Source organism: Triticum urartu, chromosome 2A, assembly GCF_056163025.1.
Source record: "Triticum urartu cultivar PI428250 chromosome 2A, HENAU_Tu73, whole genome shotgun sequence".
Taxonomy (NCBI): domain Eukaryota; kingdom Viridiplantae; phylum Streptophyta; class Magnoliopsida; order Poales; family Poaceae; genus Triticum; species Triticum urartu.
In genome coordinates this window covers 20,191,813-20,208,198 of record NC_141874.1, presented here as the reverse complement: position 1 = coordinate 20,208,198, position 16,386 = coordinate 20,191,813, and the positions used below count along the sequence as shown (strand labels likewise).

At 39.8% G+C, this 16,386-nt stretch overlaps 2 protein-coding genes across 2 annotated transcripts; one reads left to right on the top strand and one right to left on the bottom strand.

The window, feature by feature from the left end:
• Positions 1-12,483: 12,483 nt before the first annotated feature.
• On the top strand, positions 12,484-13,953 carry LOC147982996 (uncharacterized). Its single transcript, XM_087539413.1, has 3 exons — positions 12,484-12,552; positions 12,674-12,817; positions 13,378-13,953. Exons 1-3 carry the CDS (start codon positions 12,484-12,486, stop codon positions 13,951-13,953), a joined length of 789 nt encoding a protein of 262 aa, XP_087395539.1.
• A 1,010-nt stretch (positions 13,954-14,963) lies between these two features.
• Positions 14,964-16,137, bottom strand: LOC147982995 (uncharacterized). Its single transcript, XM_087539412.1, has 2 exons — positions 15,493-16,137; positions 14,964-15,422 (listed from the first exon to the last, which is right to left on the bottom strand). The coding sequence occupies exons 1-2, from the start codon at positions 16,135-16,137 to the stop codon at positions 14,964-14,966; spliced, it is 1,104 nt and encodes a 367-aa protein (XP_087395538.1).
• Between the last annotated feature and the right edge of the window lie 249 nt (positions 16,138-16,386).

Sequence of the window (16,386 nt, the reverse complement as noted above, 5' to 3'; positions counted from 1 at the left end):
TGAAGGATATTATTTCTAATGAGCACTATAATACATTAAGGGCATAAATGGTCACATCTCATGGAAAGTTTCTCTTGTGTCTTGCATGACCCCTCCCCCCTCCAAAAAAAACACAAATATGTACACATTAAATTAGTGTGGAGAAACCAAAAATTAGCATGTCTTCAAATCCGTTGTTTTAGTCCGGTATGATCAGAAAATGATGGCCTTCCAATATAATGTTTCTCTATTACTTAATTTGAATTTGCTACATCAAAATACACTATTAGCACTTAGACAAAAAATGAATTAGGATAAATAAAAATGTTTAGTATATATATGTGATCATCTCCAATCAACCGAAGTCAAAAACTCGACCTAGCTCGAGAAGAAGCTCCATAAAGTACGACAAGACGACTAGAAGACTAAGCTTGAAGAACTCACATCTCTTGACGTGAAGTAGATGTCATCCGTTGATAGGCTACATGCAAAACTAGAAGACTAAGCTTGCAGAAACTATGTAGATTCACTGTTGATAATGGAATCTAGATCTATTTTGACTTCTTTGTGTTCGATGTCCTCTCTAATGTATTGATGTGCTTGGTAGAGAAATTAATATTCATCATGTGACATAAAATGTGCTTCAAGTTCCGGCTTGATATGTTGTTGATTTGTTGCTCTGATCTGCTTGAAGATGGTATATTTGGATTATCCAACCTATTAATGAAGATGGTATTGGTCTTTTGTTTTGGTTTCTACCATTTTTCTTTAAAAGTTCACCTTTTGTGGTACTAAATTGTTGATTTTCCCTTCTCCTTATGGGCTTCTTTTTGAAATGCACTTCATTAAGCTTCGTTATGGGCTTAAGAGCACATATGATGACGTTTGAATGTTGTGCCATTACTTGGATTGAGTGCATCTGAACAACTTATAGGAACATGGACAAAGTCCATTAGTTGGATTAATGTCTTCTTTCTGTGTTCATATGCACATGAAAAAAGAATCAAAGAGTTCAAACTCAAGCCAATTTAGAGGAGCCAAAATGGTTTTTCCAGCTGCCCTCTTTCCTTGAGATGCTTTTTTTGTTATGTAACTAAACAGATAGACTATCAACGGATGTTAGATTCTAAGAATATGATCATACTCACATTCAAAAAATCTGGTGGGTTCACCAATTTTTGCAATGTTACAAACAACTATTGAACTCAATTTTGTGTAGATATATGCCATAGATACTTATTGGCAAGTGTAGGGACGTGAAATTATGGTTATGGGAGCAAGTATTAATGGTAGCAATTAAAGGAAAGGGCCTTGGTTTGAAGGTTGGAACAAGTCTATTTGCATCGGAATACATGCATTTGGAAACCAATATCAACCTACCGATATGATTATTAATGGTCTATGAAATCTTGAAATGGTTTATGTTTTTTTTAAAATTCATAGTGATTTTATACAATACACTTGTTTGATATTACTAGTAAGATGCCCGTTGATGGTGTGAAAACTGGCAGACCTTGATACGTCTCCAATGTATCTATAATTTATGAAGTATTCATGCTGTTATTTTATCATTCTTGGGAGTTTTGAAATCATTTTATAGCAACTTTATATCATTTTTTGGGACTAACCGATTGACCCAGTGCCCAGTGCCAGTTGATGTTTTTTTCTTGTTTTTTACATCGCAGAAAATCAATATCAAACGGAGTCCAAACACCACGAAACTTTATGGAGATTTTTTTTGGACCAGAAGGAATCCATTGGGCCAGAGCTGCACCTGGGGGGTGTCCCGAGGGGGGCACAACCTACTAGGGCATGCCAGGGCCCCCTGGCGCGCCCAGGTGGGTTGTGCCCACCTCGGTGGCCTCCCGCACCCCCTCTTTGCACTATAAATTCCCAAATATTCTGAAACCCTTCGGGGTTAACCTAGATCAGAAGTTTCGCCGCCGCAGGGCTCCATAGCCACCGAAAACCAATCTAGACCCATTCCGGCACCCTTCCGGAGGGGGGAATCATCTCCGGTGGCCATCTTCATCATCCCGGCGGCCACCACGATGAGGAGGGAGTAGTCCACCCTCGGGGCTGAGGGTTTGTACCAGTAGCTATGTGATTAATCTCTCCCTCTTTCTCTCTCTCGTGATCTATATCATGGGCTTTGTTAGTATAGTCGGATCATATGATGTTTCTTCCCTCTATACTCTTGTTGTGATGAATTGAATCTTTACCCTTTGAAGTTTTGTCTTGTCAGATTGAATATTCAGAGATGAGAACACATGATATAGGTCTTGCGGTATGAATACTTGTGGTGACAATTGGGGTATCTTATTGATTCACTTGATATATGTTATGGCATTCAACTCACGGATTCCTGCGGTGATATTGGGGCAATCTATGCATAGGGGTTGATGCACATTTTCATTATCTTTTCCCCGAAGGAAACTTTGGGGTCTCCTCATAGTTCTTTGTGTGGATTGAGTATTATGAATATGAATTTTCTTTGGTGTTATTCTAGTATGAACTCTAGGATAGATCGAACGGAAACAATAGTTTTGTGTTATTTTAGTACGAACTCTTGAATAGATCAAACAAAAATAATAGCTTTGAGGTGGCTTCGTACCCTACAAACAATTCCTATCTTTTGTTCTCCACTAATAGGAACTCGGGAGTGATTCTTTATGACACTTTGAGGGATAATCATATGATCCAACTATGTTAGCACTGTTGAGAGATTGCACTAGTGAAAGTACGGACTCTAGGCCTTGTTTTTAAGCATTGAAACACCGTTTTTGTGCCTGTTTACTATTTACTACCTTGCTGTTTTATTTATTCAGATTATAAAAATATATTTCTACCATCCATATTACACTTTTATCACCATCTCTTCGCCGAACTTGTGCACCTATACAATTTTCCATTGTATTGGGTGTGTTGGGGACACAAGAGATTTCTTGTATTTGGTTGCAGGGTCGTTTAAGAGAGACCATCTTCATCCTACAACTCGCACGGATTGTAGCAACCCGACCTCAGATGGTCAAGTCTCTGTGCTTAAGTGTCATCCCTGGATCGGTATTGTTGACACACACAGTACTCGAGGATTTATAACAGAGTTCAATCACACACTTATTACATCGAATGTCTCAAAAGAGAACTTACTACAATAATATGGCTGAAGGCCATCTAAATAAGATAACAGCGGAAGCTTCGAAGGTAGAAGAGTCCATCCAACTCCACGGCAAAACTGAGTGCATGACAACGACCTAGAGCACCTTACTCTTTGATAACCCACAAGCATAGGGGATCGCAACAGTTTTCGAGGGTAGAGTATTCAACCCAAACTTATTGATTCACCACAAGGGGAGCCAAAGAATATTCTCAAGTATTAGCAGCTGAGTTGTCAATTCAAACACACCAGCAAACTTAATATATGCAGCAAAGTATTTAGTAGCAAAGTAATATGATAGTAGTGGTAACGGTAGCAAAAGTAATGTTTTGGTATTTTGTAGTGATGATAGCAATAGCAATGGAAAAGTAAATAAGCGAAGAACAGTATATGGAAAGCTCATAGGCAATGGATCGGTGATAGAGAATTATGCCGGATGCGGTTCATCATGTAACAGTCATAACCTAGGGTGACACAGAACTAGCTCCAATTCATCAATGTAATGTAGGTATGTATTCCGAATATAGTCATACGTGCTTATGGAAAAGAACTTGCATGACATCTTTTGTCCTACCCTCCTGTGGCAGCAGGATCCTAGCGGAAACTAAGGGATATTAAGGCCTCCTTCTAATAGAGTACCGGACCAAAGCATTAACACATAGTGAATACATGAACTCCTCAAACTACGGTCATCACCAGTAAGTATCCCGATTATTGTCACTTCGGGGTTAATGGATCATAACACATAATAGGTGACTATAGACTTGCAAGATAGGATCAAGAACTCTCATATATTGATGAAAACATAATAGGTTCAGATCTGAAATCATGGCACTCGGGACCTAGTGACAAGCATTAAGCATAGCAAAGTCATAGCAACATCAATCTCAGAACATAGTGGATACTAGGGATCAAACCCTAACAAAACTAACTCGATTACATGACAAATCTCATCCAACCCATCACCGTCCAGCAAGCCTACGATGGAATTACTCATGCACGGCGGTGAGCATCATGAAACTGGTGATGGAGGAAGGTTGATGATGACAATGGGGACGGATTCCCCTCTCCGGAGCCCCGAACGGACTCCAGATCAGCCCTCCCGAGAGGTTTTAGGGCTTGGCGGCGGCTCCGTATCGTAAAACGCGATGAATCCTTCTCTGTGATTTTTTTCTCTCCGAAACCAAATATATAGAGTTGGAGTCGAGGTCGGAGGAGCTCCAGGGGGCCCACGAGGTAGGGGGCACGCCCTAGGGGGGCAGGCGCACCCCCCACCCTCGTGGCTAGGGTGTGGGCCCCCTGGTCTTCATCTTTTGCAAGGATTTTTTATTATTTCCAAATAGACGTTCCGTGAAGTTTCAGGTCATTCTGAGAACTTTTGTTTTTGCACATAAATAACACCATGGAAATTCTGCTAAAAATAGCGTCAGTCCGGGTTAGTTCCATTCAAATCCTGCAAGTTAGAGTCGAAAACAACGGCAAAAGTGTTTGGAAAAGTAGATACGACGGAGAAGTATCAACTCCCCCGAGCTTAAACCTTTGCTTGTCCTCAAGCAATTCAGTTGATAAACTGAAAGTGATAAATAAAAACTTTTACAAACTCGGTTTGCTCTTGTTGTTGTAAATATGTAAAGCCAGCATTCAAGTTTTCAGCAAAGATTATGAACTAACCATATTCACAATAACACATAGGTCTCACGTTTACTCATATCAATGGCATAATCAACTAGAGAGCAATAATAATAAATCTCGGATGACAACACTTTCTCAAAACAATCGTAATATGATATAACAAGATGGTATCTCGCTATCCCTTTCTGAGACCGCAAAACATAAATGCAAAGCACCTTTAAAGATCAAGGACTGACCAGACATTGTAATTCATGGTAAAAGCGATCCAGTCCAGTCATACTCAATGTAACTAACAGTAATGAATGCAAATGATAGCGGTGCTCTCCAACTGGTGCTTTTTAATAAGAGGATGATGACTCAACATGAAAGTAAATAGATAGGCCCTTCGCAGAGGAAGCAGGGATTTGTAGAGGTGCCAAAGCTCGGTTTTGAAATAGAGGTGAATAATATTTTGAGCGGTATACTTTCATTGTCAACATAACAACCAAGAGATGGCGATATCTTACATGCTACACACATTATAGGCGGTTCCCAAACAGAATGGTAAAGTTTATACTCCCCCTCCACCAACAAGCATCAATCATGGCTTGCTCGAAACAACGAGTGCCTCCAACTAACAAGAGTCCCAGGGGGAGTTTTGTTTTGCAATTATTTTGATTTAGTTTGCATAAAGCATGGGACTGGGCATCCCGGCGACCAGCCACTTTCTTGTGAGTGAGGAGTGGAGTCCACTCCTCTTGAGAATAACCAGCCTAACATGGAAGATACGGACATCCCTAGTTGATACATGAGCTATTCGGGCATACAAATAGGATATTTATTTGAAGGTTTAGAGTTTGGCACATACATATTTACTTGGAACGGCAGGTAGATACCGTAAATAGGTAGGTATAGTGGACTCATATGGAAAAACTTTGGGGTTTATGGGATTTGGATGCACACGCAGTATTCCCGCTTAGTACAGGTGAAGGATAGCAAAAGACTGGGAAGCGGCCAACTAGAGAGTGACAACGGTCATGAACATGCATTAAAATTAATCAACACTAAATGCAAGCATGAGTAGGATATAATCCACCATGAACATAAATATCGTGAAGGCTATGTTGATTTTGTTTCAACTACATGCGTGAACATGTGCCAAGTCAAGTCACTTAAATCATTCAGAGGAGGATACCACCCTATCATACCACATCACAACCATTTTAATAGCATGTTGGCACGCAAGGTAAATCATTATAAGCTCCTAGCTAATCAAGCATGGCATAAGAAACTATGATCTCTAGTTGTCATTGCAAACATGTTTGTTCATAATAGGCTAAATCAGGAACGATGAACTAATCATATCTACAAAAACAAAAGAGGTCGAGTTCATACCAGCTTTTCTCATCTCAGTCAGTCCATCATATATCATCATAATTTCCTTTCACTCGCACAACCGAACGATGTGGATAATAATAATAGTGCACGTGCATTGGACTAAGCTGGAATCTGCAAGCATTCAATAAACAGGAGAAGACAAGGCAATGTGGGCTCTTTTGTCAGATCAACAATAATGCATATAAGAGCCACTTCAACAATGTGATTATGGTCTTCTCCTATCGCCCCCCAAAGAAGAGAAAAGAAATAAAACTATTTACACGGGAAAGCTCCCAACAAGTAAAAGAAGAACAGGAAATATTTTTGGGTTTTCTTTTTAATTACTACTACAAGCATGGAAAGTAAACTAATTAAAAGCTACAACTAATTTTTTTTGGTTTTTCTTAAGTTTATTAAACACACAAGAAGAAAGCATGAAAAGGAAAATAAACTAGCATGGATGATATAATGAAAAAGTATGAGCACCGACATCTAGCAATGAGTGTGTGACCATGAATGTAATGTCGGTGGGAAATACGTACTCCCCCAAGCTTAGGCTTTTGGCCTAAGTTGGTCTATGGCCACGGCTGGCCTGGCGGATATCCATAGTAATAGTTGGGGTCATACTGAGATGCAGCGGCTATCGCCTCCTGAGCTGCAGCGTGGCGACGAGTGGCCTCCGCCCTCCTCTCGTACTCATCTGCCTCCTCTCTGGTAATAGCATATCTTCCTTTTGCCTGATAATCAAAGAAGGCAGGAGCAGGGAGAGTAATACGGACAGCGAGGTGTCTGTCAAAGATTAAGCGATACTGGAGAGGTGATTCATTCCTCTCAACAAACTGGTGGTGAACCATAGCCTCATAATCCAAATAAGCAGGAGGCAACTCAATATCATCTTCACGTATGGCTATACCAGGAAAATTAGCTATGCGGGTTGCATAAATTCCACCAAAGAAATCTCCATTAAATCTATTAAGGTGCAACCTACGTGCAACAATGGCTCTCAAATTATAAGATTTATCTCCTAACACAACACTCCTAAGAATACTGAGGTCAGGGACACACATGTGACATGCCTCATCTTTATCATTAATGCATCTACCTATGAAGAGAGGAAAATAATGTATAGAAGGAAAGTGGATGCTCCCTATGGTAGCTTGTGTTATATCTCTAGATTCCCCCACAGTTATACTAGCAAGAAAATCTCTAAATTCAGATTTGCGAGGTTCCCTGACACTACCCCATTGTGGAAGTTTGCAAGAAGTGGTAAAATCCTAAGTCCATAGTGTAAGAATTTCCATAAAGATCAAACAGGACAGTTGGAGAATTACGTGAAGATGAAAATTCAAACCTCCTCACAAAGGAACTAGTGAGATAGTGTACTGGCGGCACTTTTCTTCCTCGAAGCTCACAAGATCAGCGTTACGCAAATATGCGTTAAATTCTTCCTTAATTCCCGCTCGATCCATAAAGTTTTCCAAAGGCCATTCACAAGGACGCACTGGAGCGTTTCTTGGTGGCTCATCATCAGCATCACGCATTGCAAGCCTAGGCTCTTGTTTCCTTGAAGAGCCACATTGGTACATTTTCCTAAACATATTTCTTCCTCTGAAAAATTTCTGAAATTTTTAGTAACTTCAAAATAAAAGTGAACCAAACTCAATAAAATTGATAGCATCTACTCCTACAAGTGCCTAGAGCCTATACCATGCATCAAAACTGCTTTTGACCAAATAAATTTGACATGCAAGCTCAAGAACAGGGTCACCTAAACAGCAAAAATTTGCAATGAAGAAAGCACTAGAACAAAAACTGATTGGACCAATGGAGGAGTCACATACCAAGGAACAATCTCCCCAAGCAGTTTTGTGAGAGGTGCTTTGAGCAAACAGATCGAAAATGGCAGCAAAATGAGCTAGAACTTGTGCTTGAGCTGGATATTCGTGTTTGTGGGAGGAAGAAGAAGTGTGTGGGTGCAGAAATAAGTGGAGGGGGCCACCATGGGCCCACGAGTCAGGGGGCGCGCCCCTGACCCTCGTGGCCAGGTGCCAGCTCCCCCTGTTGTGTTCTCAGTGCCAAATATTCTCAAATATTCCAGAAAAAATCAGATTTAAATTTCAGGGCATTTGGAGAACTTTTATTTTCGGGGTATTTTTATATTGCACGGATAATTCAGGTAACAGACGGAAAATACTTATTTTTATTTTATTTAATATAAATAACAGAAAGTAAAAGGAAGGTACAGAGAGTTGTGCATTCTAGTTTCATCCATCTCATGCTCATCAAAAGGAATCCACTAACAAGGTTGATCAAGTTGTGTTAACGAACTCATTCCGAATAACATGTAACCGGAGAAATTTCGAATAACACTATGTTACCTCAACGGGGATGTGCACATCCCCAATAATAAGAATATCATATTTCTTCATGACAGTAGGAAGAGGGAATTCCAAACCTCCAAATATAATCGATGGAATTTTTCCAATAGAGTTGATACTATGAACTTGAGGTTGTTTCCTCGGAAAGTGTACCGTATGCTCATTACCATTAACATGAAAAGTGATTTTGCCTTTAGTGCAATCAATAACAGCCCCTGCAGTATTCAAAAAGGGTCTTCCAAGATTAATAGACATACTATCGTCCTCGGGGATATCAAGAATAACAAAGTCCATTAAAATAGTAACGTTTGCAACTACAACAGGCACATCCTCACAAATACCGATAGGTATAGCAGTTGATTTATCAGCCATTTGCAAAGATATTTCTGTAGGTGCCAACTTATTCAAATCAAGTCTACGATATAAAGAGAGAGGCATAACGCTAACACCGGCTCCAAGATCACATAAAGCAGTTTTAACATAGTTTCTTTTAATGGAGCCTGGTATAGTGGGTACTCCTGGATCTCCTAGTTTCTTAGGTATTCCACCCTTAAAAGTATAATTAGCAAGCATGGTGGAAATTTCAGCTTCCAGTATTTTTCTTTTATTAGTAACAATTTCTTTCATGTACTTAGCATAAGGATTCATTTAAGCATATCAGTTAATCGCATACACAAAAAGATAGGTCTAATCATTTCAGCAAAGCGCTCAAAATCCTCATCATCCTTTTTCTTGGATGGTTTGGGAGGAAAAGGCATGGGTTTTTGAACCCAAGGTTCTCTTTCTTTAACATGTTTCCTAGCAACAAAGTCTTTCTTATCATAACGTTGATTCTTTGATTGTGGGTTATCAAGATCAACAGCAGGTTCAATTTCTATATCATTATCATTACTAGGTTGAGCATCATCATGAACATTATTGTTAACATTATCACAAGTTTCAGGTTCATTACCAGATTGAGTTTCAGCATCAGAAATAGAAATATCATTTGGATTCTCAGGTGGTTCAGCAATAGGTTCACTAGAAGCATGCAAAGTCCTATCATTTTTCTTTTTCTTCCTATTAGAAGTACTAGGCGCATCTATATTATTTCTCTGGGAATGTTGCTCAATTCTCTTAGGGTGGCCTTCAGGATACAAGGGTTCCTGAGTCATTCTACCAGTTCTAGTAGCCACTCTAATAGCATAATCATTTTTCTTACTATTTAATTCATTGAGCAAATCATTTTGAGCCTTAAGTACTTGTTCTACTTGAGTGGTAACCATCAAAGCATGTTTAGTAATAAGTTTAAGTTCACCTTTGACTTTAGCCATATAATCACCCAAGTATTCAAGCATATCAGCACTGCGTTTTAATTATCTACCAAAATAAGCATTGAATTCTTCTTGCTTAACCATAAATTTATCAAACTCATCTAAGCATTGGCTAGCAAACTTAGTAAATGGGATTTCAGCTTTATCATATCTATAGAGAGAATTTACCTTTACTACCTGTGTCGGGTTATCAAGACCATGTATTTCTTCAATAGGTGAGGGATTAAGATCGTATGTTTCTTCAACAAGCGGTAAATTAAGACTGTGTATTTCTTCAATAGGAGGTAAATTCTTAACATCTTCAGCTTTAATACCTTTTTCTTTCATAGATTTCTTTGCCTCTTGCATATCTTCAGGACCGAGAAATAGAACACCTCTCTTCTTCGGAGTTGGTTTAGGAATAGGCTCAGGAAGTGTCCAATTATTTTCACTAGTCGTCAACCCGTGCACTTGCACGAGCTAGGGTGCTAATTGTTATGTTTTTTATCAGTCTTTACTAAAAATTGCAATGACATAATATTTTGAGAACATGTCCTACTGGAATGATGGAAATGATGATCTCACCAAACCTACACACTTGAAGCCGAATCAGTTCGCTTCACGAATAATATTAGATGAACCATTTTGCCACATGGATTTTTTCATAAGCAAATGGTTTTCCTTATTAAACAATATCTTGATGAGAAACAGCAATGTAACTTCTTAATAGTAGGACAAAGGCAGTGCCCGTATCCGTCCCCGTAATTTCTCAAGACACGCCATTTGTTCACTTGGCATTGCATGATGCATCAGTATTGCTGCATCTCGACTCTTTGCCGCTGCTAAAGAACTCCTGCATTGTGTTGTCATCACACACCAGCCTGACAAACATGTCACCTCCCGTCATCACATTATGATAGTATGCATAAAATGATAGTAGTGATCTAGTGATTGAACAACCATCTAATCGTGATTCACAGGCCCATCTAATTTCTTAGCTACACCCAAAATAACCTTTTATAGTGATTTTCATGTGACATTGTTCCTCTTTCATTCATGTGTAATTTGTGATGAAAATAATGATACATACGAATTGCTCGGAAAAAAGACTAAAATAACAAAATGTAGTATAAATCCATTGTGTTGTACATGCTTTTATGCTGAAACTAATGTTCCAGAACTGCGTTCTACTTACTTCGTGCAATATCTAAGCAATAAAGGGATAAGTCAAGAAAAGAGATAAATCAAACTCGATGATAAATTGGTAGAAATTTTCATCTCTTCCATAGATGCGGGTTAGAAGACCAAATAGTTAATTGATCAAAAGCACGTCACGCCATCCAAAGGAATACTAAATGATCAAACTACTAATTAAATCTAAGGCTTTTCACTCTTCTATCCAGAATTTTTCTAGTGGTTAACATACATCGAGCATCTTTTTTTAGCATAACATACATTGAGCATCTTTGGTGAGTTCAACTGAACAAAAATTTGGGCTGAATGAAATCTTAATGTTCATCTATCTATCTTGTGTGCTGACATTGTAGGGTCATTAATCTTAACATGTTAAATTTGTGTCCTTTTTTACAGAGTCACCTTCCATGTGGCTCCTTGGCAATCATTGTGTTGAACTATTATATCTTGTAGTGGGTGTAGCAGTCACTATTTGATATCACAATCAGTAAGTATGATTTCCAGTTTAATAATTTCATGGCATGCTAAGTTTAAATGCTCTAGCATTTACTTTTTGAGTCTTGATCCCATGGTTAATTGTACTAACAACTCAAAGTGTTACCATTATTTTAATGAAAAGGACAACACTTCATGATTTTAGTAAGAAAAACAAAATAAATCAGTACATCAATTGTGTTCTTGTATGTCACCTAGCACAATCTACTGTTCTCAATATTTAAAGCTTCCAAAGCTAAAAGACGAAATTTTCAAAAGGAAGCTTCTCTAAACTGGTGTAAGCAATGATGCTGCTTGTCGAGAAATCTCGGCAGTGATCCCATGCTAAGAATGAGCTTAGTTTTGGACCAACCATCCTACTGCTTCTTTCTGGGCCGTGTACCACATGATATGTAGATAGATCAATGTTATGAACATCCATTTGGTGCCTATGAGACACCTCACAACTGGTCAAACAACAACATGCAGCTGGGCGTCTCACTGAAGAACAGACTCTTGTCCATCTAGGTGAAAGCCAAGGCATGGACAGAATAATCCTGGAAGCAAAACAATCATTCAATTTAGAAACCCGATAGAAAATAGATTATAATATATTAATATTCAGGGGATAGACTATGAGGAGAAGAACAAATCTGACAAACAAGAGTCAATTGCAAGAAACCACCACATTTGTGGCTAGGTTTGCAGGAAACTACCAAGTCGTTAATCTATTGCAAAAAACACCATAAAATCTCTTAACCCGTTGCAAAAAGCACTGAACAGCCGTTTAGCCTCGTTTGATCTCTTTTCCGACAGGTGGGCCCCGAAAACGCGGACGTGGCTCGACGGACAGGCAAACGGCGCCGTTAGGAACAAAACGGTCAAGACGCCGCGCCGGTCGGTCCTGTCGGACCTCGCCAGACAGATCCCCCGCGCCCCCTCTCTCTCTCGCCCCTCTCCTCTGTCTCCTCTCTCTGGCTCTGGTCGCCGTCGGTGAGAAGCCAGCTCGCCGCCGTCCGCCATGGTTTCGTGGAGCGACGACAGCGAGGAATCGGGCTACCAGTACTCTTCAGGCGGCTCCCCTATCAAGGTCAGTGATGTGTACTCGTAGCTAGGGATCTCTGAGCTGGGGTTTCGGTTTGGGGATTTTGTTTTTGCTGCTCATTTTGAACCCGTGAGATGGATTTTGTGCGTTTCTTTTGTTGATGTAGATCCCGGCTACAATCGAGGACCCGAACTACTCTGGTGTTGACGATGAGGTGATGGTGATGTGTGAGCATGGCCAGCCAGCAAAGAGGCATGTTTGCTTCTCAGGCATTAGCACTGGGAGGAGGTTCCTTGCCTGTGGACTTGATGTGAGTGCTAGCAAAAATCTGTAGTTTGCTTATTTTGTTAAGAAACTACAAATTGTTCATAAGCACTGTTCATTGTTCATATTCACTGTTCATTGTTCATGTTCACTGTTCACCTAGTAGTTTAGTTAAAGGTACTGTCATGTACCATACCATAGTGAGTGAGTGAAATAAATGAATTGTTCATACATATAAATGAACAACACCACAGTGATATAAATGAAGTAAATGAATTAAATTGTGCTGTTAAAAAATAAGTACATAGATATAAAATTAAGGTATCCATAGTGACTGAGTGAAGTAAATTGTGTTGTTAAAAAGTATCACAGTGCATTGTTGATAGATATAAATGAAGTAAATGAATTAAGGTATAAATGAATTGAATTGTGCTGTGTTAAATGAATTAAGGTATAAATGAAGTAAATTTAGTGTAGTATGCTATTAAAAATTCAGATATAAATGCAGAATTGTGCATGTGCAGTATACAATATTTGTTTTGAATTGGACTGAATAGAAATGAAGTGAAAAAGGAAGTAAATGCATTTGTACTTGTTGTTTTGCAGGAAGCAAGCAGCTGTGGTGTTGTTCAGTGGGTAGATGAGGAGTGGCCAGAGCATCTGCAGAATGCTCTTCACAAACTATGGCTTTTGTATGAGGATTGCCAGCGTGCTAATAGGATGGCATGTCTAGAACATGCATCACTTGTCCACAATCTCACATCACAGAAGAACAAGCTACAGGAGACTTATGAGAAGCTTGTTGAGGATGTGAACAACCTACTTGATACCCAGGATACCCAGGATACCCAAGACAATATTCCCAATGAAAATGAAGTCCAACAAGGTGAACATGAGGAGATCACTCCTCCTCCTCCTTTGGACAACAATATTTCATCTTTGAAGGAACAGCTGGGTGCAATGGATGCTGAGAACAAAGAACTGAAGCAAAAGGTTGACCAGTTGAGGAGCATTCAGGTTGGCCAAGGTAATGTGATTAGGAATCTGAAGTTTGCTCATTTGAAGGAGAAGGAAAAGTTGAGCACTGAGAGGAGGAATTTGGAGTTTCACATTGCTGATCTTGTCAAAGCTAGTGACAAGAACAAGAGAAAGCTGAAGGACATCAAGGGTATTTGTGAATAGTGATTTGTAATCTGACCATGTGGGTCATTATCTTAAGTTTCAAGCATTGAACTATGGCTTGTAATATGTGAACTAGTGGCAGTTTGCAGTATTTGAAGTATGGTGTAGCCTTGAACTATGTCTTATAAGCTTTGAACTATGGTGTCATGATGTTAACTATGTTGTTGACTAGAGTTGTTAAGTATGATGTTAACTATGGTGTCATGATGTTAACTATGTTAGTGACTAGAGTTGTTAAGCATGATCTTAACTATGTTAGTGACTAGAGTTGTTAAGTATGATGTTAAATATGTCATTGATGTTAACTATGGCACCCTAGATGATGGAATGAGGATATGTTGGATATCGTCGACGTCGAGGCACCGTAGATGATCAAATTAGGTTATCTTGGATGTCGTCGACGTCGAGGCACCGTAGATGATCAAATTAGGTTATCTTGGATGCCGTCGACGTCGAGGCACCGTAGATGATCAAATTAGGTTATCTTGGATGCCGTCGATGTCGAGGCACCCTAGATGATCAAATTAGGTTATCTTGGATGTCGTCGACGTCGAGGCACCCTAGATGATCAAATTAGGTTATCTTGGATGCCGTCGACGTCGAGGCACCCTAGATGATCAAATTAGGTTATCTTGGATGCCGTCGACGTCGAGGCACCCTAGATGATCAAATTAGGTTATCTTGGATCACAGTAGTAGCCACATTCATCACACTTATTAGCAAACAATAAGAAAATAAGGAGCCACAACTAACCAGAAGCAACACCAAGTTTGGAACATCAACAGCTAACCAGAAGCAACACAAGTTTTCATCACAGCCCAACAATTCCACTAGGTACCTTACATGAAAGTACTCATGACAACCAGAATAAAGATGTTTTGAACATCAACAGCTAACCAGAAGCAACACAAGTTTTCATCACAGCCCAACCAGAATAAAGTACTCATGACAAGTTTAGAACATCACAACCAAAATGCAGATGTTTTGAACATCATCAGCTCAACACAACTTCACCTGCTCCCTTGAGAACAGTTGAACCACTCAGACATCTTAAAGGATGGCTTCCTCACTCTTCCACTACCTGCAACTCTTGGGGGGATGAACTTGTTTCTTCCTCTTGGCCCAGCAGCAGTAGAGGAACTTGGACCAACAGCAGCAGTAGAAGAACTTGGACCAGCACCAGCAGTAGAAGTTGCAGTCCTTGTAGTTTTAGCTTTCTTTGTTGCCCTTGTAGCAGGAGGAGCAGCAGCTGCAGCAGGAGCAGAAGGAGCTCTCCTTGGTGTACTGGGAGCTGAAGCAGTAGCAGAAGGAGCTCTCCTTGGTGCACTGGGAGCTGAAGCAGGAGCAGAAGGAGCTCTCCTTGCTACCCTTGGAGCCCTTGGAGCTGGTGGTGCTGGAGCTGCAGTTTGAGCAGCAGTAGGAGCAGAAGGAGCAGATACAGTTCTGGGTGTAGCATCTCTCCTATTTTCCTGAAATTACAGCATACAAATGTTAGAAACTGGTATGTGAAATTGTACAAAAACCTACTACAATAGTTACCTGGTTCTGGTTCATTCTCATAGCTAGGGCTGGTTTCAGAGCCTGCTTGCAACTAGTGTATCTATGCCTAGTCCTATTGCAATTGCTACAAGTGATAGTTGCCATCCTAGATGTATCCTTTGGAGCTGGCTTTTCAAACTTGCTCTTTCTCCTCTTTGTCTCTTTGTTTCCTGGCTTTTCTTTGAACACTGGTGGTTCAATGTTAGGGGTTCTAGTCTTTGGCCACAAATCAGGCCCAGACACAGGGAAAACTATTGGACTATAAGCTGCCTTATACATTGGTTTCTTGAAGAAATCATGAACAAAATCTTCTGGCACAAGTTTTGCCTTGTTGATTGCAGAAACAACATGATTGCAAGGTACTCCACACATGTCCCACTTCCTACAACCACATGTATGATGCAACAAGTTAACTGCATATGTGCTTTCTCCACTTGTCACCTGGAAGAGATCAGGTCCAGCTTTGATAGACTGACAAAACCTAGAATGATGTTTTGCTTCCTCTAGCTTCTCAGCATATGTTGGGCATATCTGCCACTTAGCAGTCTCAGTCTTTGTCCTATTTGCATTGAACTTCACTAACAACTTTGTCCTGATCCCATCTACCATGGTTCTAATGGGTTTGGCTCTCACATCAAGTATCATCTTGTTAAAAACTTCACTTATATTGTTAACTACCAAGTCAGTTTTGCAATTGTTGTCCATGGCATGCCTAGCCCATGTATGTTTTGGTATCCTAGATAGCCATTTCCAAGCTGGCTCACACTCCTTTTTCATGCCTTCCATTGCTGTTACATAACCATGCTCAGTATAGGAATAACTTGCCTAATACATGTATTTCTTCAACTCTTCCCCTCTAAAACCAGCTGTTTGAAAGTTCTGATAAATATGTCT

What these genes read in the sequence shown, in the direction of transcription:
- LOC147982995 (XM_087539412.1), bottom strand. Translation starts at nt 16,137, where the DNA reads ATGATACTTGATGTGAGAGCCAAACCCATTAGAACCATGGTAGATGGG. An exon ending in TGAGAATGAACCAGAACCAG is followed by an intron (nt 15,423 to 15,492) that starts GTAACTATTGTA and finishes CTGTAATTTCAG; the next exon opens with GAAAATAGGAGAGATGCTAC.
- LOC147982996 (XM_087539413.1), top strand. Translation starts at nt 12,484, where the DNA reads ATGGTTTCGTGGAGCGACGACAGCGAGGAATCGGGCTACCAGTACTCT. An exon ending in CAGGCGGCTCCCCTATCAAG is followed by an intron (nt 12,553 to 12,673) that starts GTCAGTGATGTG and finishes TTGTTGATGTAG; the next exon opens with ATCCCGGCTACAATCGAGGA. An exon ending in TCCTTGCCTGTGGACTTGAT is followed by an intron (nt 12,818 to 13,377) that starts GTGAGTGCTAGC and finishes GTTGTTTTGCAG; the next exon opens with GAAGCAAGCAGCTGTGGTGT.